The sequence below is a fragment of the Leptinotarsa decemlineata genome, unplaced genomic scaffold (genome assembly GCF_025532065.1).
Source record: "Leptinotarsa decemlineata unplaced genomic scaffold, Ldec_3_MD MMD2_tig00004307_RagTag_RagTag, whole genome shotgun sequence".
NCBI lineage: Eukaryota > Metazoa > Arthropoda > Insecta > Coleoptera > Chrysomelidae > Leptinotarsa > Leptinotarsa decemlineata.
Window position 1 is genome coordinate 8126934 of NW_027412606.1, and position 23462 is coordinate 8150395.

At 36.2% G+C, this 23462-nt stretch overlaps 2 protein-coding genes across 13 annotated transcripts in view; both read right to left on the reverse strand.

The window, feature by feature from the left end:
* LOC111507144 (NFX1-type zinc finger-containing protein 1) overlaps positions 1-9860 on the reverse strand; it is a 90156-nt gene extending 80296 nt beyond the window's left edge. For 7 of the 9 annotated variants that reach the window (XM_074178916.1, XM_074178915.1, XM_074178912.1 and 4 more), the window contains exon 1: positions 8601-8751. Coding sequence is in view for 1 of the 9 variants with exons in the window: in XM_074178911.1 (XP_074035012.1) it covers positions 8601-8619 (19 nt within the window). In the remaining 8 variants the exon portion in view is untranslated. Of the gene's footprint in view, positions 1-8600; positions 8754-9727 lie in introns of those variants that run through there. The other 2 variants (XM_074178909.1, XM_074178911.1) reach the window with 2 other exon arrangements.
* Positions 9861-16740: 6880 nt separating this feature from the next.
* LOC111505552 (NFX1-type zinc finger-containing protein 1) overlaps positions 16741-23462 on the reverse strand; it is a 42590-nt gene continuing 35868 nt past the window's right edge. For all 4 annotated transcript variants that reach the window (XM_023160377.2, XM_023160379.2, XM_023160376.2 and 1 more), the window contains 2 exons: positions 20923-21693; positions 16741-17636 (listed from right to left, as the gene is read on the reverse strand). In XM_023160377.2, coding sequence (XP_023016145.2) covers positions 16861-17636; positions 20923-21693 — 1547 coding nt within the window. In that variant the 3' untranslated portion in view covers positions 16741-16860. The remainder of the gene's footprint in view (positions 17637-20922; positions 21694-23462) is intronic.

Consider the following 23462-nt stretch of genomic DNA (forward strand, 5'->3'; position numbering starts at 1 on the left):
ATGAAATTTCATCACCATTATTTATTAATTAGAAAATGTAATGGATATTACAGATTCATTCCAAATCTGAAACAGTTGAATAGGTTGATAATCCATCTCACTTCAAAATAGAATATTACATATCAGCTCTAAAATTAGTTATCACGGATTGTTTCATGACCTCAATAGATCTGATAGATGCATATTTTTTGATTCCCATGCGTAGATAATATAAAAAGTATTTATGAAATCATTTTCGATTATCAAATATACGGATTTCAAGTCATATCGGTAGGTTTTTGTAATTGCCCATTCGTGTTTACACAAATTTTGAAACACATCCTTACTGAAATTCCAAAGCAGGGTGTAAAACGTGTGGTTTATCTGAATGGAATCTCAATATTAGGTGATTGGAAAGCTCATTGTCATTTCAAAACTCAAAAAATAGTTTCTATGTTGGTCTCTTTGCGTTCAATAATAAACTACGACAAAAGCTATTTTCATATAAACATTAAGTTACACGAAAAAAAATACTTTCGAAACAAATACTTTTATATGAACGCTGAATTATCGAAACACTTTTTTCTATTCCGTTTGTATTCCATACATTCGCATAGAATCGAATCAGATATCATTCACAGGATTCCTAGACACTATAATAAAGGTAAAATTTCACTTACATGGAACACTGTCATCATCACTGCTAGACGTCCGATGTTTTGCCGTAAAGACACTTGCCTTACACACGGCGAAACATCAGCAGTGAGGATGACAGTGTTCCATGTAAGTGAAATTTTACTTCTTTCATAAATTTTATTGTGTAGAATCCTGTAAATGATATCTGATTCGATTGCATACGAATGTTTAAAATACAAATGGAATAGAGAAAAGTAAGTGTTTTTCGTATATAAAAGTATTTTTTTAAGGACAAAACACAAGCACTTTGCTGAAGTGTGAACAGTTTTCGGTTCGAAACAGTGTTCCAAGATTTCGAAAAGCATCCTTTGCCATTCCTATATATAGAAGAGAGATAAATCTCCAACCTTTCTTCGATGTTCCAGGCTATAAAGGTTGCATGTGATGTTTGCGTCTCCAATCAGATGGATGGCTCTTTTCTGGATGGAATCCAGCAACTTCGGGGTATGTTTGGGGGAAGAGCTCCATACATGAGAACAATACTTCAAAGAAGGTCTGATCTGAGCTGATCATCAAAAGTTGCTGGAACAGTGTTCCAAGCGTTTGAGAAGCAGCCTTTGCTTTTCCAACGACATGATTGTGCCAAGACATATTTGTGTCCATTTTAACCCCCAACAAACTTATCTAAGCAGAAAGCGGAATTGTCTGACCTGACATTATTTTATCCAGTTCGGAGACATTTATCTTTTCGGAGAAAACCGATGTCTGGGTTTTTGTGGCATTGAATTGAACCTGGTTACTTTCACCCCAATTCGAAATCACTTCTAGATCCTCATAAGATATGCAACCTCTTGCTACCGGTGAAGATGTGCATCCATAGCTGATGTCCTGGAATCCAAATGAAATGACGAGACAAGTGTGCTGTCGTCATCAAAGCAATGTATTGGATTCTTGGTTTTTTCCAATAAGTCGTTGATATACAATAAAACTAGGGTTGGAGACAATATGGATCCTTGAGGAACACCAGCTTTGATGGTGAAAGTATTCGAGAGATGTCCATCGACGGCCACTTGCAAGAAACGTTCTTCCATGAAGCTGGAAAGCCATACACAGAAATGAGTTCATTCGTGTAATTCAATGTTTATATGAAAAAAAAACTGTTTCGACAGGGCTTTTTCTTTCAGTTTGTGTCTGAAAATTACTTCTTTGCATGATATACACATCTTTGTGAAGAGTTAACTTTTAAAAATTGATTGCTTCCTTTCTTCCTTTGGAAGATTCCCACACATTTTTCTATCAAGATGGAGAAGTAGAAGGCCATAAACTTTCTATCCCCATAATGGAATTTAACTTTTGTCTTATTTTAGGGCAAACCATCCCTTGTGGCAGAGTCTTTGAATGGGGACAACCATTTCATAGAGGAGGCACTTATTTTGACAGGATTCCCAGTTTTTGGATTAGGCGTTATGTTAACATCATTTGCACTGTTAAAAAAATGGTGGTATTTTGATCATCGAGAGAGAGGTTAGGACCCCTGTGAATATAAATTATCGAATTATTCAATGAAGAAGTAGAGTCTGGAAATTCATGCACTACCATTAATACATTGAAGTCAGCACTATCTTTAGTTTTTATAATTACAGTAGAAGATGAACGAATTCTGGAAATATTTCTCAAGGGACCACATAATCTAAAACCACAAACTCTCTGATAATTATCGACATGGGATCCACATTCCGTTTTGGAATATTAATGCAAATGGCATCATTATAAAAATTTTATTTTGCAGCAATTAAAATGTGACGTTGTTAGCTACAAACTTTTTCAAAAATTAGAGTAGGTTTGAGATTTTGATTACTGACAGAATAAAAACTTACAAGCCGGGTGGCACGTACCCGAGATTATTGGTACCGTTTTTTAAATCTAAGCCAGAACTTTTCGTGGCTTCAACATTAGAATAATATATTGTGCGTACAAACAACTTGGGACATTCTCAGGAGTATACTTTGTTGATTTACAAAAAGTCAATACATCCTGCTAAAAAACTAATAAATATAGTTTATTCTATGATTTTCACTATAAGGGTTTTACAAAAACCGCGACACGTGTTTCGCTATACAATAGCTTCTTCAAGCATAACTAAAGTTACGCCGAAATCCATCTTGATTTTATTCAGTTTGAAGCCTGGCTCCCTTCCCCTTTGAACTGATGTTTGCCAGAAAGACAAACGGGTCATAACTGATATGGGTGTTAAATGGTATGACGGTATGAATGTCCTCAGACATCAGTAACGCCTTTCACGGTGAACCCCTGCCTGGCTGGGGTGAATTGGATGAAAACGTTGTTCATCTTTCATCGGAAGATATAGGGGCCTCATTCGACAGAGTGTCGGGGCCTTTTATATCGAGAGGGGTCGTCTACAGTATGGTCCATAGCTTCCCTAACTAATATAACTGAAGTTACTTCTAAATTACACCTTATACAGGGTGTTCCTTAAACACATGCTAATATTTAAGAAGGTAATTCTTAGACCCATTTTAAGAAAAAAACTTCCTATGGACGTATGTCCTCAACGCCTTAACTTTTGAGATACAGGGTGGCAAAGTTTTCAAAAATCAGTTTTTTAATAATAACTGAGATAATTTTGTAGACATCTTTGGCATATTTGGTACATATGTTCCATGCCTCAAGGCGCATTTTCTGATGTACACAAATTTGTATTTTTTCAAACAGTGGCATCCCTACGGGTTTCGCATTGAACATTTTTGGGGAAAAAGTACTACGCCAATGCTTTCTTTTCAAAATAAAATCATTTTTAAAATCCTCATTTATTTTTGAGAAAATTTGATCTCCTGGTATTTCTTTGTCCGACGCATGATTTCCACTGAAAAAAATAAAAATCGACAGAAAGCAAATTAAGAAATTAGATCAATTCTAAAATGAATGAGAATCTGAAAATTGCTTCATAACGCATTATCAATTCCCTAATAATATTTGAAAACATAATCTGCAAAAAAATAAATTTTTCACAAAAACGAGTTTTATTTTATTTTATGACAGTAAGTCTAAACGAATAGCACAAATTTGTTGATTAGTAATAATACCAAAACTGATTATAAAAATTGTTGGAAGTGGCCACCTGCACTTAGTATGCATGCTTCCGCCCTTCTACGCATGGAATTACGCACCCGTTCAAATATTCCCGGCGTATTTCGTATAGTTTCACACGAGGCAACTATTCGCTCTCTTAAATCTTCTAAAGTATTAACGGGAGTTTAATACACAAGAGTTTTAAGGTGACCCCATAAAAAAAATCTAAACTGTTGAGATCGGGGGATCTTGCTGGCCATTGCTGAGGTCCTCCGCGACCTATCCAACGATTAGAATAAACTGTATTTAAATGGTTTCGGACAATTACACTGAAATGAGCAAGGGCGCCATCGTGCATGTACCATATTCGATTCTTTAACGCAAGTGGCACATCTTCCAATAACCCAGGTAAGTCTTCTTCGAGAAAGTGTAAATAAGAACGACCATCAAGGCGTCCTGGTAGAAAAAATGGGCCTATTAGATGATCACCTATAATTCCTGCCCATACATTAACCGAAAATTGGTGTTGGAAATGGGTTTCGGTTATTGCATGGGGATTTTCTTCAGCCCACACAATTGTTATGGAAATTTTGAATGGCATTCCGAGAAAAATTTGCTTCGTCTGTGAACAAAATTTGTGTCTCAAACTGCGGATTTAGTGCAATACTTTGTAGATACCACTGACTGAAGTTCACACGCTGTGGAAAATCTCTGGGGAGTAATGCCTGCACTCTTGAAATATGGTATGGGTATAACAAAAAATCAACCAAAATACGCCAAACAATTTGATGACAAATATCCAGAGTTCTAGCGATCTTCCTCGTACTCGTCTCAGGATGTTCCTCAATTTCTTGCAGCACCGCTTCCTCAATTTCAGGAGTTCTTACTACACGAGGTCTACCTTCCGGAGTCTCTTTCTTGAAACTACCAGTTTCCCCAAGTCGACGATGAATATTTGAAAAGGTTCGGCTATCTGGTAAGGCACGATTAGGATATCTTTCCTGATAAATGCGCCTGGCTTCTGTTGCATTACCATCGGCAAGGCCATATACGTAATGCATTTGCGCCATTTCCGCATTCGTATAATTTACCATAGTTACTGATATTCAGAAAAACAGCGGACTACCAAAATAACTTCAATAATACTTCAAAATCAATCAAAACGCGCTGTGACAGTTTTTAATACCAACACCTTACTTTAAACCAACATCAATATTGGCTACTGACGTTTGTACATACAGAGAATTCGTTTTTTATTGCTATGGTGGGTACGCTGTTTTTTCTGCTTTTAATCTTTAAAAGAAATCACATATCGACAAACTCCATATTGCCAAGAGGTGCAGTAAATAAATTCTGCTACACGTCATTTATTCCAGGATAACTAAATTTATGTTTTCAAAAATTATTAAGCGGTGCTGCGTTATGACGTAATTTTAATTGAGAATAGTGCATCTGACAACAAACAAATACCTTTTAGATCCTCAATTATTTTGCAACAAATCTGATCTCTTATTTTGCTTTCAGTCGATGCACGATACCGCATCAGATTTTTAAGGAATTTATCGTTAAGTAAAGCGATTTTTAATTTTTTGAGCGAAAACCATGCGTCGGACAAAGAAAACCCAGCAAATCAAATGTGCTAAAAAATGTATGGAGATTTCAAAAATAATTTTTAATTCAAGATAAAGCAGTGGCGTAGTATTTTTTTGGCCAAAAATATACATTTCGACACTCGTACGTACGCCACTGGCAGAGAAAATTAAGAAAATTGTACATCAGAAAATGCGCCTTGAGGCATGGAACATATATACCAAATATGCCAAAGATGTCTACAAAATTATCTCAGTTATTATTAAAAAACTGATTATTTTTGAAAACTTTGCCACCCTGTATCTCAAAAGTTAAGGTGTTTAGGACATACGTCCATAGGACGTTTTTTCCTTAAAATGGGTCTAAGAATTACCTCCTTGAATATTAGCATGTGTTTAAGGAACACCCTGTATAATTCCTGCTAATCAGTAAGAAAAATATATTTGATAAGATGAAAACAAATTATTGCTTTTGTATTCAATAAATATGAGAGATATCATTATCATTCGATTATTTGAGTACTCTAATCAACTTAATGATCAATTTACTTGAATGTAAGAGAATCTAGTTTAATATTATACATGTGAAAGATCGTGAGGATGATGTATGTATGTTTGTGGCTTTTTCATGTCTAAACGACTGAACGGATTCAGATGAAACTTTACATAAATACTGCTTATACATCAGAATAACATATAGGCTACAATTCACGAAGGTTTTTTGTAATTTTGGTCATAAAACAGTGAATTTCTATATCCCCCTTTTATTTTTTGAACAGGTCAACTCAAAAAATTGAAATTTGGGATAATGAAATTAAAGCATGAATACTTTACTTTGAAGTGAAATAGACAGATGAATCTTTCAAGATGGCGACTGGGCGCTATCTGGAAAAAAAATTAAATGAAAAGAGGAGTATAGTGACAAATCTTTTTGAAGTTCCTGACAAAGACTTCACAACCCTAGAATGTAATGGCAATATCTTCAACTACTACAAAATGGCGGAACTTTAAATAATTGTCTGAATACATTGACATTTAACTACATAATATGAGGTAATGATCTTGAGGTCAGTTCAGAAGATGCTCGAAATGGTTGCTTTGAACTTCTTGACATATGAACAGCCTATCCGATATTTCACGCCGAACATTTTCGAACACAGTAACGTCAATACCTCTACAAATATTTATTATTTTCTGCCGTATATCCAATATTGAAGTAGGTTCATTTTCGTACACCTTTTGCTTCAAATAGCCCCAAAAAAAGTCCAAAGGCGTCAAATCTGGCGAGCGGGCTAGCCAACCGTGTTCGAAATTTGTTTCAGATTTATTCAACTTAATAAAGTCTACTCTTAATTTCACTGATCTTGTGTGCCTGAAACCACGTCATTACCTACATTATTTGGATTTATATTTCAAATCTTCAGATTGAATCAAAGCAAATATTTACCTAAATATGTTCCTATTTCGATTTAGTTTACTTTTCATTTCTCCAATTTACATTATATACATTTTCTATATATATATATATATATATATATATATATATATATATCTAGCTGCTGTCTAGCTGCTGGAAAATAATTCCATGAAAATAAAAAATAAATAAATAAGTACCATTCTGATCATTCCCACATTGATTCCAATTTAAGAGCCACCGGTAGACAGCTGTTTCAGCCAATTGGGCATCGTCAGTACCGGGCAGGCGGTCCTCGATTGAAGACAAAATGAGAAAAACCAAGAAAAGTACTTGATAAAAATAATTGCGTAAACGCAAGCCAGACATAAGTGGAACCACCTATTGATGTGACTACCAAGTCAACTTGGTAGTCATATATTGTAGTCAAATCTGGCGAGCGGGCTAGCCATTCTGTAGGACCTCGACGGCTAATCCAACGACCGCGAAAAGTTGTATCCAATTAGTTTATTACTTGTCAGGAGTGATGTGGTGGTGCTTCATCTTGTTGGAATACAATATCCATATTGAATTCATTAGGATTCGCTTCGACGATTTCAGTGATGAGACGGTCAACAGTAGTTTCCAGCATATTCAAATATAGTTCCTCTGTTGAATTTTGATCAATAAATAGAGGTCTCACAATATGGTTTCCCAAAAGTATTCATGAATAACTTTTATTATCCCAAATTTCAATTTTTTGAGCTGACCCGTTCAAGAAATAAAAGGGGGAAGGACATTAAAGAAATGCACTGTATAACGATAAGTGTTGAATAAGTCAGAAAAATTCTTGCTCCCTGAGAGCTATTTCGGCGTGCGCTGCCTATACTCAACGGTATAGGCAGCGCATGCGCAGGTAATGTACCGTAAGAATGTTTATCTTAAATAGTTCTGAATGAAGGTCCGCGGTAGCGTATATCTACCTCTTATGTGGTAGCCACTATATGCAAAATACTGAGCCATAAATGCAATTAAATTGAATACTTTTTTACAACGCACATTTTAGAATATCTGTCAAATTCTCATAAAAATTGAAGCAATTGTCGTTTCAAGTATTTAATATAGGTGAACTTTGCCTTCAACACTTAGTAATTTGGATGAATCGTTCGAAAGTTGTCACGATATGATTAACTTCACGCCTCGGAGTAAGCCACTGCGCGTCACGTCTATTGTAGACGACGGGGAACGATGCGCGAACGTGAGAGGCCGTCTAAGAAATGAAGCGCCATCGCCGAGAACGCGACGTTGTCGACGGTTGTGTTAGTTTTGCGAATTTCTTCATAGGTAACAAATCGATTCTCGAAGCTATTCATTACTTAGTACAGTTGGTATATTTTTTCAATTACTGTATTTTGAAAATATAAATTACTAGATCTTGCTTACTCTTATATTAACGTACAGCCGAAGCCACTGAACCTAAAATCTTCAAGTATGCAGGTAGGTTCTTTGTATAGCGTGAATAAATATCAAGAAAATGGATCAGGAATATCCATCCCCAAGGGGAAAAATAGGGGTTCAAAGAATGTATTGAATTTCGTCAGTTTTGAAGTTGGAAACCTGAAGTTTTAGGTTAGTAAAAAAATATTGTAACTATTCGTTAAAAATGATCCGTTACGAAACCTAATGTGACAAACCAAATACTACGCGGGCGAAGCAACGGGCAGCAACTAGTATAGTATAATTTCCTAAACTACACTTCACGATTTGATCTCCACAAACTTTATTTGAAAAATATATCACGACATGTTTCGCTTACACAGTAGCTTCTTCAACAGTGATTCAAATCATTTTCTGAATTTTCATTTTCGAAATTATTTTATAAAATAAAACAAAAAACCACACTTCATACTCACGATTTTGATAGCTGCGCATATTTTTCAACTTAATTGTCTCAGGTAAATACACAACCGCGCTATTAAAGCGATCGTTTCGAACTTACAATACTTAATCACAATCTCATCACGGTTTATATTCTGAAGTGGTCCCGTTGGGTATCGTTTGATTCAACCGATAATTTGGGTATATATAATTTCGTAATATATATATATATATATATATATATATATATATATATATATATATATATATATATATATATATATATATATGTTTCAATATTAAATTTTACAAAAAGGATTTGAAGCTTTATATCTTCTATACATTATCTGCGAGCGCTTTCGACAGTTGGTAGTACTGTCATCTTCTAGGCACTCCTCAAACTGAACTTGACATCCTGTTGTCTGCCTCTTTATACGGTCAGAGCGTCTTAACTCAGGTACCTGAAATACCTGAGTTAAGACGCTCTGTCAATCAAAATGAACTGATATCAGTTAAAATGGGAACTTCAGAAATATTAAAATATGAACAAGAACTCACGAACAGAAAACACCTGGAACACAGGAACAATATCCAACACAAATACAGGAACAATAAACACAATGGGAACAAAAACACGGCAGAAACAACGGTGATTCAAAGAACAATAATACTAGAAACAACAAATGCAATGAAAACTGGTCTGGGGGTTAATACAACAAAATCTTTCAACAATATTGTCAGGTTGACAGTAAATATCAATGAGCAACTGTTTTCCATGGTAATTTCAGGGCACCGCATGATTCAATGAAACTGATGTAATTCAATCCCTTCAAATGATTTCAGACAACAATTCAGCAAGTAGGTAAAATAATCTAAATTCTATCTGTTCACTGTGTGCGATTTTTTCTTTAAAAATTAACAGTTGTTTCGGTGTTGCAATGGCTTGCCTGGAATTTTGCCGAAATTTTGATATGTTGTAGTTCTTGATGCGCTGATTGAAAGTGTCCACAGCCAAAGCTCAGAATTGTACAGTTTTCGAGAAGTGAACCTTTGAATATAGATTTTTTTCATTTTTGCAGTTTTTGCTCATCAATCAAGAGCTCTCACTTCTGGTTGAGATAGAATTAATGAGAAATAATGAGTTCTCATTTAAATTACTCACCGAAAAGTAGTTTTTTCGTGTTGATGATAATACTATTTAAAAATCATCAGACATGTTAGATACATATTTGAAAAATAAAAATTAAAAACACATTGCAAACAACAAATTTTCGAGACAACATCAACACAAAACGACATGAAACAAACGAATGGCTTTATCTCTGATTCTGATAAGGTGGTGTCTGTTTTTTCATCAATGGCAGAAAGAAAAAGAATGAAAATAGTGTAAATTATACAGATAGTTTACATATCAAATTAAAATATGCGGTATTAAGGCCATCGACATCTCTTCTAGTGTTACCACTATCGCATTTGAGGATATGTATCATTTCGCTCAAAAGCCTTTTTGATAAGTATGGTTGAACATATAAAATAATTGGATGATCAAAATCAAAAGTGTCCATATTCTTTTTCGTGTTCAACGAGAGCTGTGGGATTTTTCATATTCAGTTTCTTAGAGTCTCTCATGTTGTCTGAAACTCGTGTTTTAAGATACCTTCCAGTTTGACCAACATAGCATTTGTGACAGCTTCCACACTTCAATTTGTACACAATATTGGATTGTATTTCTTGTGGTGTTTTAGTTTTTTGTTTCGAGAAAAAATGCTTTTAACTGTATTTCCATTTGAAAAAGCCACTTTTATTTCTTCTATCAAAAAACTCCATTTGTGTAAAATTTATCTGTTAAACTTGGAATGCTACTCAATACCGAAGAAATTAAAGTGGCTTTTTCATTGTGTACAAATTAAACTGTGGAATTTGTCACAAATGTTAGTTTGGTCGAACCGGACGGTATCTTGAAACAAGAGTTTCAGAACACATGAGAGACTCTAAGAAACTGAATATGAAACATCAATATGGAATTCTAATACCGAAAATGCTATCTTAGATCTTACAAAAAAAATCATAACTTCTCTGGACAATTCATCTAAGTGTTTAGCGATTTTTCTGGACCTGACCAAAGCATTTGACACTGTGTCTCACGATGCACCATTGAAAAAACCTGAAAGATATGGTATTAGGGGAATATCCCTACAACTTTTTAAAAACTATTTCAGTGGTAGAACTCGACAAGTTAAAATTGGTGAAACCCAAAGTTCACCCTCAACCATATCTACTGGTGTGTCCAATACTGTTCCTTGAGGAACAGTATTAACAGACATCGTCGATTAAATACTCGACCAGCACATGCGTTGGAACGAACATGTTAATCAATTGATCAAAAGAATACGATTGCTTAAGAATAAATTTCATAATCTGAGGGACATCGTATCCAAAAATAATTTAATAAACCTGTATTACAATTTGGCTGAATCTGTCCCAAATTACTGCATTACAGCATGGGGTTATAGCGCATTCAATAATATTCTCGACCCTCTAAAAATTGCTTGAAATTCTTTAGTAAAAATTATTTACAAACAAAAACGATTTTCAACCACGTTACTCTACAACAATATACCGATAAAGAATAATTCCTTATATGTTTACAAAAGCATCATCTGGATCTATTTAAACATCGATGACTTCAAAAAACTATGTCTAGTTAGTCATAACATTAAAAATTCCACTTTTCCTGAAAACTATAAATGGTATGAGAAAATTCAAAACTAACTTGAAAAGTTATATACAAAGAAACTCAATCCGTTTCTAAAATGAATACTGTTCACCTTTGCTCGAAACAACTATTTTCATATAAACATTGAATCACACGAAAGAAAAATATTTCAAACAAATACTTTTATATAAACGCTGAATTATACGAAAAACACCTTTTTTCTCTATTCCGTTTGTATTCGAAACATTCGTGATGGAATCGAATCAGATATCATTCACAGGATTCATACACAATATAATAAATTGAATATATATAATTTCACTTAAATGGAACAATGTCAACCTCAATGATAGACATCCGATGTTTCGCCGTAAGACACTTGCTTTATGGACTCTTCAGTACCAAATACGAATTATAAGAAAAAACACTCAATTCTCTCATATAAAAATAGCTGTTTCGAGAGGGGTTTTTCTTCCAGTTTATGACTGAAAGTTACTTCTTTGCAAGATCTACACATCTTTGATTAGAGTTAATTTTTTAAATTGATTGCTTCTTTCCTTTCTTTGGAATATTCCCACATTTTTGTATCAAGATGAAGAAGTAAAAAGTCAAAACCTGTCTTTGCAAAAATTGATCTCTCCTAAAAATATACCCTTTCAATTTAAACAAGATTCCTATGGCTGGGATTCAATCAAATAAGCGAATGAATGTTGAATAAGAATTGAAAATTTTTATGTTTTTTACCACTTTTATTTATAACTAACGTTACTGAAGTTTCATCCTATAAGGACATTTTCAAACTTATACATTATATTAAAAATGGTTCATTACATTAGCCCTTATATAACACCACTGTAGGTAATAATAGAGGTACTTAGATTAATTGAGTTCCTAAATTACCTTTATTTGTGACAATATGGATATACTAATTTCAAAACCGGTGAGTAAACTAGATAGATTTGATCATTCAACAGGTTGCACCCGCAATGTTTATGCTTATGAATTTCCAAAGATTCCAAAAATTTGAGTTTGCAACCCTTCTTGCATAGTGCAGAATTTCCGTATCGTTTAGATTCGAGAACTTGTGGTTGCTTGCCAAGGAATGGTATGAAAACGTCGAATCATTTCTACCTAGTCTGAAGGACCTTTCATGTTCAGCATACCGTTTCGAGAAATTTCGTGTTTTTTTATAATGTAAGGAACTTCGAAAATAGTGGAAACAATTCAAAATGGCGGAAAACCAGATAACCACCACACAAATTTCAATGGGTAGTATCTCGAAAAAGGCTACTTTGTTGGTGGTCGAACAAATGTTGTTGGGGCCGACCATGCAACATGCAACAATGACACATTGAATGAAATGAACAGACCGAAAAAAATGTCCAGCTATAAATGAAAAATTAGTAACAACCATTTTCGAGAATAAGCTACCATTTACATGCTCTTGAAAGAAGAAAGTGAATTTCATATCTGATGAAATCCATCATTTTCTTGCATTACACAATTCATATGATATACAAAAATTGTGAGTCATCACGAAACGCCTGACAGATGTAAAACATCGAAATTATTTTGTACAAGCTGATACAAGTAATATACATGAAAGAAGAGATTACGACAGGAACTAATATGGCAAAATGTAAAAATGAAATATTACGATTTTTTTCCAAAAAATGACGATTGTTTATTTAATAAACATTTATTCTCATTAGATACAAAAATTTAAAATTCAAAAATGTATTTGTAATTATGACAACTCGATTCTTTTAATCAGTGACTTCGGTATTGCCTCTGACGGTATTCCTGTGCCAATTGGTCGTTGTAAACTGAAGTATGTTACAAAAGTATTGGACATAACATCATTATTATTTACTTCAAAAAGATATAAACTTATCAATAGAAACTGAAATAAAAATTTGTATATTCTGATACTATTAGAATAATGAAATCTTACATAACATTAATGGTATGTCTCATCTGAACTTTGATGTCCGGTTTCAATAATAATGGGTCTTTCATTGAGTGCTTTCTAACTTTATATTTAAGTTAAACAAAATATGTGTGAGATATCATTGAAACTTTGTATTCGTTTGAAAGACCTATTGATGCCATTATGTGTGAAATGTAACATCGTTCAAATGTCTGTCATGGCTTCTCTGGGTGGGGCGCATCCGAAACGTCCAATTTTCCATGACTCTGGCGCAGAAAGCAGGCTGCATCTGTCTGATGGCATGAGTTATGTTGGCTATAAGGACTACTGTGACTTATGGGTTATTCGCATACACCTAAACGCGTTTCGCTAACACCTTAGCTACCGCGAAACGTGTCTAAAAACTAAAAATGTTAGTGAAACTGTTTTACTTATTTTTCATTTCTGAACGCGTTTCGCCTAATACGGTATCCTGTATCTGTATCTGTAGAGTAGGGAGGGTGAGTGTAGACCCACAGCACTTAGACCACATGTGACCCATTGTACATCCTCCCGAAGAGGTCATCGTCCATCCTGTCTTTTCCAGGTAGGTGGACAGGTCACTAGGAGACATCCTTTATATTGGCAGGTGTAGGCCAACACTCGCCGAACACACACTCTCTTTGGCAACCTTGAGGTGTCTCACGATGGCCTTCGCGAAGGTTTTGGAAAGTGCAGCGACATTAGTGTCATTGTGCAGCTTCTTCAACCTTCTTGGGGTTCCCTCCGTGGAGGTGCACAAGTGAGGGAGCTTTCCTGCAGGGGCAGCCGGTTCCTTGCCTTCATTCAAGGCGGAGCTCTTGGCGCCCGCCGCAGGAAGTGTCCTTGCTATTAGAGGTGAAGTGGGGGAGGAGGGTGCACTCATAGTTGCTGCCACCCCTGCCTCCTTCGCTCTTTCTCCATTTGGCTTCAGCGCCGCAAATGCGCTTACGCCTTGGCCTTTGTATTACATCACGAGGTGATCTGCTATGTCCAGCCTCATTCCAAACGGTAGATTGGGGTGGACATTTATATTCATCTCCAGCCACCGCCTTAGATTGAGGTGAGCACTTCTGTCCAGCCTCGGGATTGGTTTCTGTTTTTGTTGTTTCTGTTTTGTTTTTTCGTATTTGTTTCATTCATGATTAACGGAAAAACAGATTTTCAACAGATGTGTGTTCCCACGAGTAGCAAGGGAAGTGTTGGTCACCTCTGGCAGAGCCCCGCATTACCAGAGGTAGGCTGATTACAATGAGGTTTCGCCCTCCTTACACCTTAGCTCAGGTAGGCTGGTCTACGGTGGCACGTTTTGCAAAGGCTTTTGGGGAGTTTTAGTTCCCCTTACCCAACTTATTTCTGCCACTGACCAGGAGTCCGGAGACCCCGTCCGTAAGGCCACGTTGGCTTCCCGGACAGGGCCTCCAGTCTCCTGGCCGTTCCTGTATCCGCCACATGGGGACGCGCCCGATAGGTAGCCCAACCCACGGCGCTAATACGGTAGCTACCGTAAAAAGCATCTAGAATAAAAAATGTTAGTGAAAATTGTTTACTTATTATCATGGTTAGTAAATATTCATTTACGTCAGTATAACTTACTTCAAATCTCATACACATACAATTGATAATTTAATAATTGATATTATTTCATAAGCATCTTAATTTGTTACGTTATTTTTTTTTGATATAATATATAATTTGCTTCTATACCAAGAATACATAATATGTCAACCCCAGATCGTCCAATTTCCTCCTCCTGGATCTAACGCCACGTTAACTCAATGGTGAGATAATTCCATTTGGAACAGAGGTGAAAAACCCTGGCATTGTCCTTGATAAAAAACTCACCTGGAATGCTCACTTTGAAGAAGTTTTACACAAAGCCAGGCTGTCCCTAAGGACATGTCGAAGGATTTGTGGTAAAACTTGGGGTTGAGGATTTATGTGATGATTGTCAGACCAATAATCACTTATGGTGCAATTGCCTGGTGGCCGAAGGCTTCACAGAAACTCTCTGGCTTACAAAGACAGGCTTGTCTGGCCATCGTTGGTGCTATCAGTACCACACCATCAGCGGTCATGGAAATCCTTCAACATCTACCTCCTCTCCACATTTTTCTGGAGAGAGAGGCTAGATGGACTGCATACAGACTTGTGCACATTGCCAATTGCACAAATCAATTCAATGCAGAGTGCAACAGGTTGTTGGTTGACACTGGAAGTCACAGAGTTCTGGAAATGACCTCTGACTTTATGCCTTCAACTGTCAACTACAAACTGCCTTGTAAAGATAGTTGTTGGTTCACAGATGGATCAAAAACACCTTCCGGTTCTGGTGTGTTCAGTCGCGAACCCAGGACAGAGATATCAACTTGCCTCGTAACCTATGCGACTGTATTTCAAGCGGAATTTACGCTATTGAATTGTGTGCGGAGAGATTGGATAAGTCCAACCTCATACACAAGTCAATAAAAATATTCTTGGACAGTCAAGCGGCGTTGGAAAATCTAGGCTCCTACCGAGCAACATTTAAATTTTTAATAAATTCCCACAAACAACTCTTCTCAATAGGAAGACTTAACAATTGTCTCTGGTCTGGATTCCTGCCCATATTGGCCTGGAAGGCAATGAGGCTGCTGACTCCCTTGCAAAAGAGGGTGCTGCAAGCAGCTTCATCGGATCAGAACCTGTCATTGGTATCGCTTTAGGCTTTGCCAAACAAAGACTAAACACCTGGATAGCAAGAACATTTATGGACTTCTGGCAGAATCACCCTTCGAAGCTTGATACCAAACAGTTGTTGGACTACAGTAGGGATGAACTACGATGTCTAACAGGGCTTTTTACAGGTCACTGCCATTTGAATCATTATATGCAGAGACTTGGACTGTCGGAAGACAGTGTGTGTCGCCTCTGTTTGGAAAATGATGGAACAACAGAGCACATACTTGGTGCCTGCCCCGCTGGGGATCGAATCAGGTTTTCAAAGTTCGGCAGAGCCGTACTCCTATCATCTGACCTGAAAGACCACTCACCATACAAACTAATCGACTTCGTTAAGAAGCTGGGTTTATTGGCCGAGTACTAATAGGTGTGAGCCATAATAAACCCTCGTGGGTTGCGCTGGAGGGTCGAATAGACCGACTCACTTTGAAACGAACCTAACCTAACACAATATGTCACGTGTTTACATTTAAATTATTATATTATGTATATTGAAAGCATATGATTATAAACACCAAAGCAATAATACTTTACAACCAGACTGGTGCTCCTTTCTGAGACATTGGAACAGGAGCGAGAGAAAATGCCATCTCTTAGAAAATCAAGTGCCGTTCGATGACGGTAACTTACCATCAATATTTTTTCTTGGGAGGTTTTCAGTCAAACGTGAAGAACAAATTATAGTTGTTCGAAAATGATGGACTGTCGAATACTGGATAATAATTCAATTCTGGGTCAGTGAAAGAATGATAATCTTCTGTTTGGTGTACATAAAATATCACACAACAAATAGAAAATTAGTTTTCTCGATGATTATTGTAGATTCAAACATAATACATAACAGACAAATTCATAAAGCAATTATTTCAAATACGTAACAACGGTTTACAAAAAATAAAAGTCAAATATTTCAGTTGAACCGAAAGCGTCTCAGGTCATAGTTTCCCATATTATTTGCAACATTAGACCATGCCGGAAACTGAGCCCCATCCATTTCAGAAGCCAGCTGATTGAAACCTGTGAGTGTGTGTCGAGTACCTCCAATTTTTTCTCCACAATCAGGGCACCTGAATTCTTGCATGGCACCTCCGCATTCAGTAATTACATAAGGATGTCCATTGGGACATTTGAACCAGTGACCCTTAGAGAGGCCCAATGCCTTTACAATCTCAATTCGTTCAGAGTCACTTATTTGGATTCCGCAGTTGACTTTTTTCAACCTTTTCTTAACTATCTGGTCAGTTTTGTCAGTGTATCTTGAATGAGATGTTACCAATTTTTCTATTTCTTCAAGAGTTTCAAGAACTTTTGTATTAGGTGACCGGGAAAAAAATATTAAAGATTTTCTCACTTGGTTTTTCTCTCTAATTTCTGAAATTTCAACCATGCGTTTCAATCTACTAATTTCAAGTTGGACATCCTCTATTTCTTGAAGGGTGATTTGGTCTTCATCTCTCAAAAGGGGATTTAGTATAAAATTTATCTGAGTCTCAATTGCTTTCAACTCGTGAGATTGATAACGAGAACATATATCTATAATATGTGCTACAATTTGAACTTTTGAGGTGATGGATTTCAAAGTTATAGCACTGAAAGTTTGTCTCAGTCGTATATTTCTTTCGTCCACTCTGGTGTCTTGAAGACGATCTTCAAATCCTTGAATTACTGGTAGTAGTTTAGTGACATCTGAAAAAAAAACATAAAACGTCACAAAAGCATATTTTCTCGTTGAATACGGATATATATTGATTTTGGACCTAGTAGCCTACAGTCACTCAGTTAGACACATCGCCAAAATTCTTGGGCTGCCCTCGTAAATTGTGAAACAAAATATTTATCATGGCTGGTTTTTTGAACATTTGATTTTTATTTCTTTCGCCTGTGCTAGGCATGCAAAAATGTTTACAAAAACCATTTCCTCTAATTTTAGAGGCCAATGTTTAAAAAGTAGTTCATATCGATTTAACGGGTTTAAGAGATCGTTAAGTTCTTCTTTGCAAGTATGCCTGGCAATAGAATTTCAGTGTTCCATAGAGCAATAATAGTGGCTTTGCATGATGAGGATCTGCCGAATCATCAAATCGCGAATAGACTAAGGATTGCCCGCGCTTCAGTTATCCGAATAGTGCATTTGTACCAGAAAACTAACAGCGTTAACTGGAGACGTGGAACTGAGCGTCTTAGGGTAACTAATGCAAGAGAAGATTGGTATCTATCAAGATATAAACGTCGGAATCGAACCATAATAGTCTCAGCAGTCCGAACTCATTTAAGAAGAACGTTTGGTCGAATAATTTTCAGTACCACAATACGGCGGAGACTTGCTAGAGCCAGGCTACTTCCCAGACACATAGCCGGTCGTCTACAGTGGGCACAAGAACACAGAGACTGGCCTTAACTCAGTGGCGAAATGTCGTTTTCTCGTACGAAACCAGATTTGATTTTGTTTAGTGATAGTCGACGACATAGAGTTTGGAGAGGGCCAGGGCGACAAGAAAGACTATCTTTTGCTAGAGACGTCGTTCCATACCAAGGAGGCCCCACCCGGGTTAGAAGAGGTGCGTTTACATATTCCAACTGGGCGCCACTCGCGCGGAAAAAAATGCGATCCATAAAACAAAATATAACCATACATAACTTTGAGATTACATCAGTGATCACCTATTGATAATGATAATAGAATGTCACAAAGCACATACTTTTTGTTAGTAATGATTAAACCAGTGTTTCCTAACCTGGGGGTAATTACCCCCGCAGGGGTAAAACGGCAATTCTAGGGGGGTAACAGAGTTAGCACAAAAAAGTATTAAAATAATAAACAAAATAATAGTACGGTAGCACGGCTCTCTTATGCGCGCGGCTGACGGCGACGGCGGGTGAGCGGCGGTGTGGGAGGGGTGAAGGACGGCTTTGAATCCGTATTTCTTGGAATCCGTATTTTTTGGATTGTTCAAATTTAATGGTAAGCAGCGTTTCTTAATATTGTCACGAGTGATTTATTTACGTTACGTATACATGTATTTGTTGACTTTTGTTTTGGGTACCTACAGGTATTTTTGACATGACTTCTATTTCATCTGACAAAAAGCGCACTTATAAAAAAGCATTTCTACAATGGCGTTTCACAAGTATCGTGGACAAGAATATAGAAAAGCCTCAGTGTGTTTTATGTAATAAAGTGCTTAATCCAGAAAGCATGAAACCGGATAAATTACACGAACATTTTGATTAAGTTCACAAGGAGTTCGCAGATAAAAATATAGATTTAAAAAAAAAGAGAGGGTTCTGAAGTCTTCACGATTGGATCCTACAGGTAATATACAGAAAGCAAATGAATCGTGTCTTTAAGCTTCATACAAAATTGCTTATTACCTCTCAAATACCACTGTTCAAAGTCGCATTTGTGAAATGAGTGCCGATATTCTAGAAACCATTATTGCTGAAATAAAGGAAAGTCCTATGTTTGCGCTGCAGCTAGACGAGTCCACAGATGTTGCTTCGTGTTCACAATTATTGGTGTCTACACGATACATTAAAGATGATGATGTAAAAGAGGAATATTTGTTCTGGAAGTCTTTGCCTACTATACTGGCGGCGAAAACGTATTTTAAACGCTAAAAGAGTTTATTGAGGAAAATGGCCTGGACTGGTTAAATCTGGTTGTTATTTGTACAGATGGGGCGCCTTCCATGATAGGCATCAGTTCTGGATTTCAAACAGTCGTGAAACAAGTTGCTCCTCAAGTTTTCGGCTATCATTGCTTGATACACCGTTACGCTTTGGCTGTGAAGACGCTTCCACCATTCCACCAGATTTGCTACATACGTTAAGTAACATAGTAAAAATTGTTAATTACATTCAAGGCAGCGCTACGAATTCAATATTATTCAAAATTTTGTGCAATGGTCTTAGTGCTACATTTAATGTTCTTTTGTACCATACAGAGGTACGTTGATTATCAAGAGGGAAAGTCCTAAGTAGAGTTTACGAACTACGAGAAGAAATTGGATTGTTTTTTGAAAATCAGAGAACACACAATGAAAAAGAATATTGTGCAAAAATCAAAGACCAAACATTTGTAGCAAAGATTGCGTATCTTGCTGATTTCTTCAGTGAAATTAATAGTCTGAATATTTCACTGCAAGGAAATAAAACAAAAATTTTGACGTTGCAGGATAAAATCGCAAGTTATTTGCGTAAATTGTAACTTTACCAACGTAGAGTCCAAGCTGGAGTTGTGTCAATGTTTACAAAACTAAGTGAGTTCAACATTCAACTGCTGTGATAGACTCACTGAAGCAATATTTTCCGAACATGGATAGTCGTGAGTCCTACTCCTGGATTTCAAGACCATTTTCCACTTTCGTCGATATTTTGAAGGACGAAGATGTGTCAGCAAAAGTAGAGTTTCTGGGACTACGGGAGGATAACTCATTGAAAGTTGATTTTCAAAATAATGAACTCGGCACATTTTGGCGAAAAGCAGCTGCAGAATATCCTATTATAGCTGATAGAGCTTGAAAAATGTTGATTCCATTTGCTACAACTTACAGATGTGAAACTGGTTTCTCGACTCTTGATACATTAAAAACAAAAGCCAGAAACCGTTTGAATGTAGAGCATGATATGAGATGCGCGTTGAGTGAAACCGAACCTAATATTGTTAAACTTGCGAATGCAAAGCAATATCAACCTTCACACTAGTTAGGTCCGAGATTTATATATTACTAGTTACCTAAACGTGCAATTTCTTACCTAATAAAGATATTTTTGTTCGAATTTGTGTGGTTAAATTATTTTAAATTAGCTAGGGGTAAACTCAATTCCCATAGTTGTTCACAGGGGTAGTGGCATTGAAAAAGTTAGGAACCACTGCTTTAAACACTTCAATAACTCTGGCTTTAACAGAGACCGAAAGTACCGGCCTCGGTGTTTTATTAAAGACAGCACATACAATCAATTGTTCACTTACTGAATAGTTGTGATGTACCCAATTTCATCGTGCTTATCGTTTTCAGTAGTTCATCTCTCAATTTCAGGTTTTCCGGAAAGCTTCCATTGAGTTTGAGTTTGACACTGTTTATATCAAGAAGAGCCCTTTTCACATATTCACTGAACCTCTGGGTATTGATAATCGGGGTCTTGCACTTGGGACAAACTTTAATTTGAATTTCGCCATCGTCATTCTCCAACCAACACTTCATTCCAACGCTTTCCATAACGTGCCCGCAGTCTTGGAGTTCAACAAATCTCGCATCATCATCTTCTTCTGTACCAAAGAAAATTTCTAACAGTTCACTCTTGTTGCAAATTTTGCATAGCTTTGGACATGGATCATTACAAAAACCAACGCAGTTATGTCCACATTTCAGCAATTTCGCACAAGGTTCTTCGCAAGGTTCAACATTACATATGTCTCCGCACTTCGAAGTGCATTTCTTGTGAAGACATCTTCGGATACATTCATGCATGCATTTCACACAAATCTCCCCACATTTCTTGGTGCATCTTCCATGAGAGCATCTATAGTTACACTTCTTTTCGCATGGTTTGCAAGCCTCTCTACATGGGATGGGACATTCATGATTACAAACAAGAGGCACACCACATTTGTCTGCACATCTCTTATGTAGACGCCCTTGAAAACATTCTCCGCAATTTCCAGTGCATTTATGTTGACATTGTAGAATTTGTTGACATGGTTCTGTACAATATTTCATCAAAATTTCATCAGTTGCATAAACTGAAAAGACAGAAATTATTTCAGAAGTCATTTGTAATTTCAGAATAAGATATGTGATGAATGAATTATTGGGAAAAACTTTTTAGTTATCCACTTCTCCCTCAATGGGCAAAGTAAAATCTTTGTTTGTGTCAACAAGAAAATTCATTTGACAAAAAATGTGAAAAAATATTTCAATTGAAATATTTTGCAAAATAGTGTATAACTACTTGGTGAGATTATTAACACATAGATTTACAGGTATGTAAGTCCTAAGTAAGTGGTTCTTTCCAAACACCTGATCAAATTCAACAAACAAGTTCAGCTTCTTAACAAAATCAATCAGTCCATTTGGTGAATGATCTTTTAGGTCACATGGCAAGAGTTAGTTTTTGACAAACTCTGAAAATCTGAATCAGTCCGCGACGGGGCAGTCACAAAAATACTTTGGAATGGATCAATCCTGGTCCTGGACATTTGGCACAGCCTGACAAAATATCAATGACAGGTTATAGTTCAATGAAACCGCTTGCAGTTCCCTTTCTTGCAATGAAATCAGCCACTTCTTTCCCTTTCAGGCTAGCGTGGCCAGGTTTCCAGAGCTAATATATCTGTCAGCAACTGTAAATACCTTCACCTGAACCTGATGTTGTTTTTATCCATTTCTCAACCAACAGATATCTGCTCCAAGTATTTTTCCTTCCGGAGAATCCAGTCCTACTTGGTATCAGGACTGAAGGCAGGTAGTGATTGACCATTAGAGGCATTGAATCGGAGATCATTCCCAGAATGATGTACCTCGCAATAGTCGGTTAGGTTCTTCATTATTAGTCTTTCGAGTGCAACTACATATACTCGTATATGGACAATTCTGAATGTTGAGAAAGTAGATTTTTGTTTTTTCATTGAACGCTGACGATGTGACTGATGGAACCGGAGATAACCAGCAAGCCTGTGTCTGTGAGCTTCGCTTAGTCCGTTTGCTGCAATGGATTTGTTTGAATTCTAAGCTCCAAAATTTTCAAGAGATTCCTACAGTTATATGAGGATGGGTAGAAGTATTTTCAGTCCGTTTTGAATTAGAACTGTAAATATATCTTCCTTCACGGAAAGTTTGAAGGTTTGAAATGATTCGACTATGGTGTAAACTATTTTGGCGACCTTCTATATCTCCATCTACTACCACATATAGGCCTGAGGGTATCTTATTATAGTAAAAAACCTATTCAAATGAAAGAAATATATTCAAAATATAAAATCAGGTAAACTTATATTACCCTTTGAATTATTTCAATAGCACTTAAGGCCAATAATAAGTATTTTTTCATGTTCGCTATATTAATTTAAAATTAAAACAAATTGAAATTCTAAAGGACAATCAAGAATTATCCTCAAACAGAAGTGTTATCTCAGTTTTTGGAAAAAATATAATGAAGCATTTTCTAGATCAAGCAATAGCCTTATTTTGCTGGTCTTTCCAATGAATGGAAACCCAATAGAAATGAAAATCATGATGTAGAAGATGTTGACGGTTAAACATTTCATGTTTATTTAGATATGGAGCTACAAAACAGATGACATTAGATCGGATAAATCTTTTGAAACAACACAATATATTCATTTTATTGTAAAATCACTGAAAAATAAAATTATTTAAATGAGCTCATCAACACTGTATAGAGATCTATTGTACAAAAAAGGTCTTTTCACAAATCACAGAATAGGTTCAAGTAATTTTACTTAAAATATGACTTTCTGTATCACTCAAATATTAACGAATATGAATATGA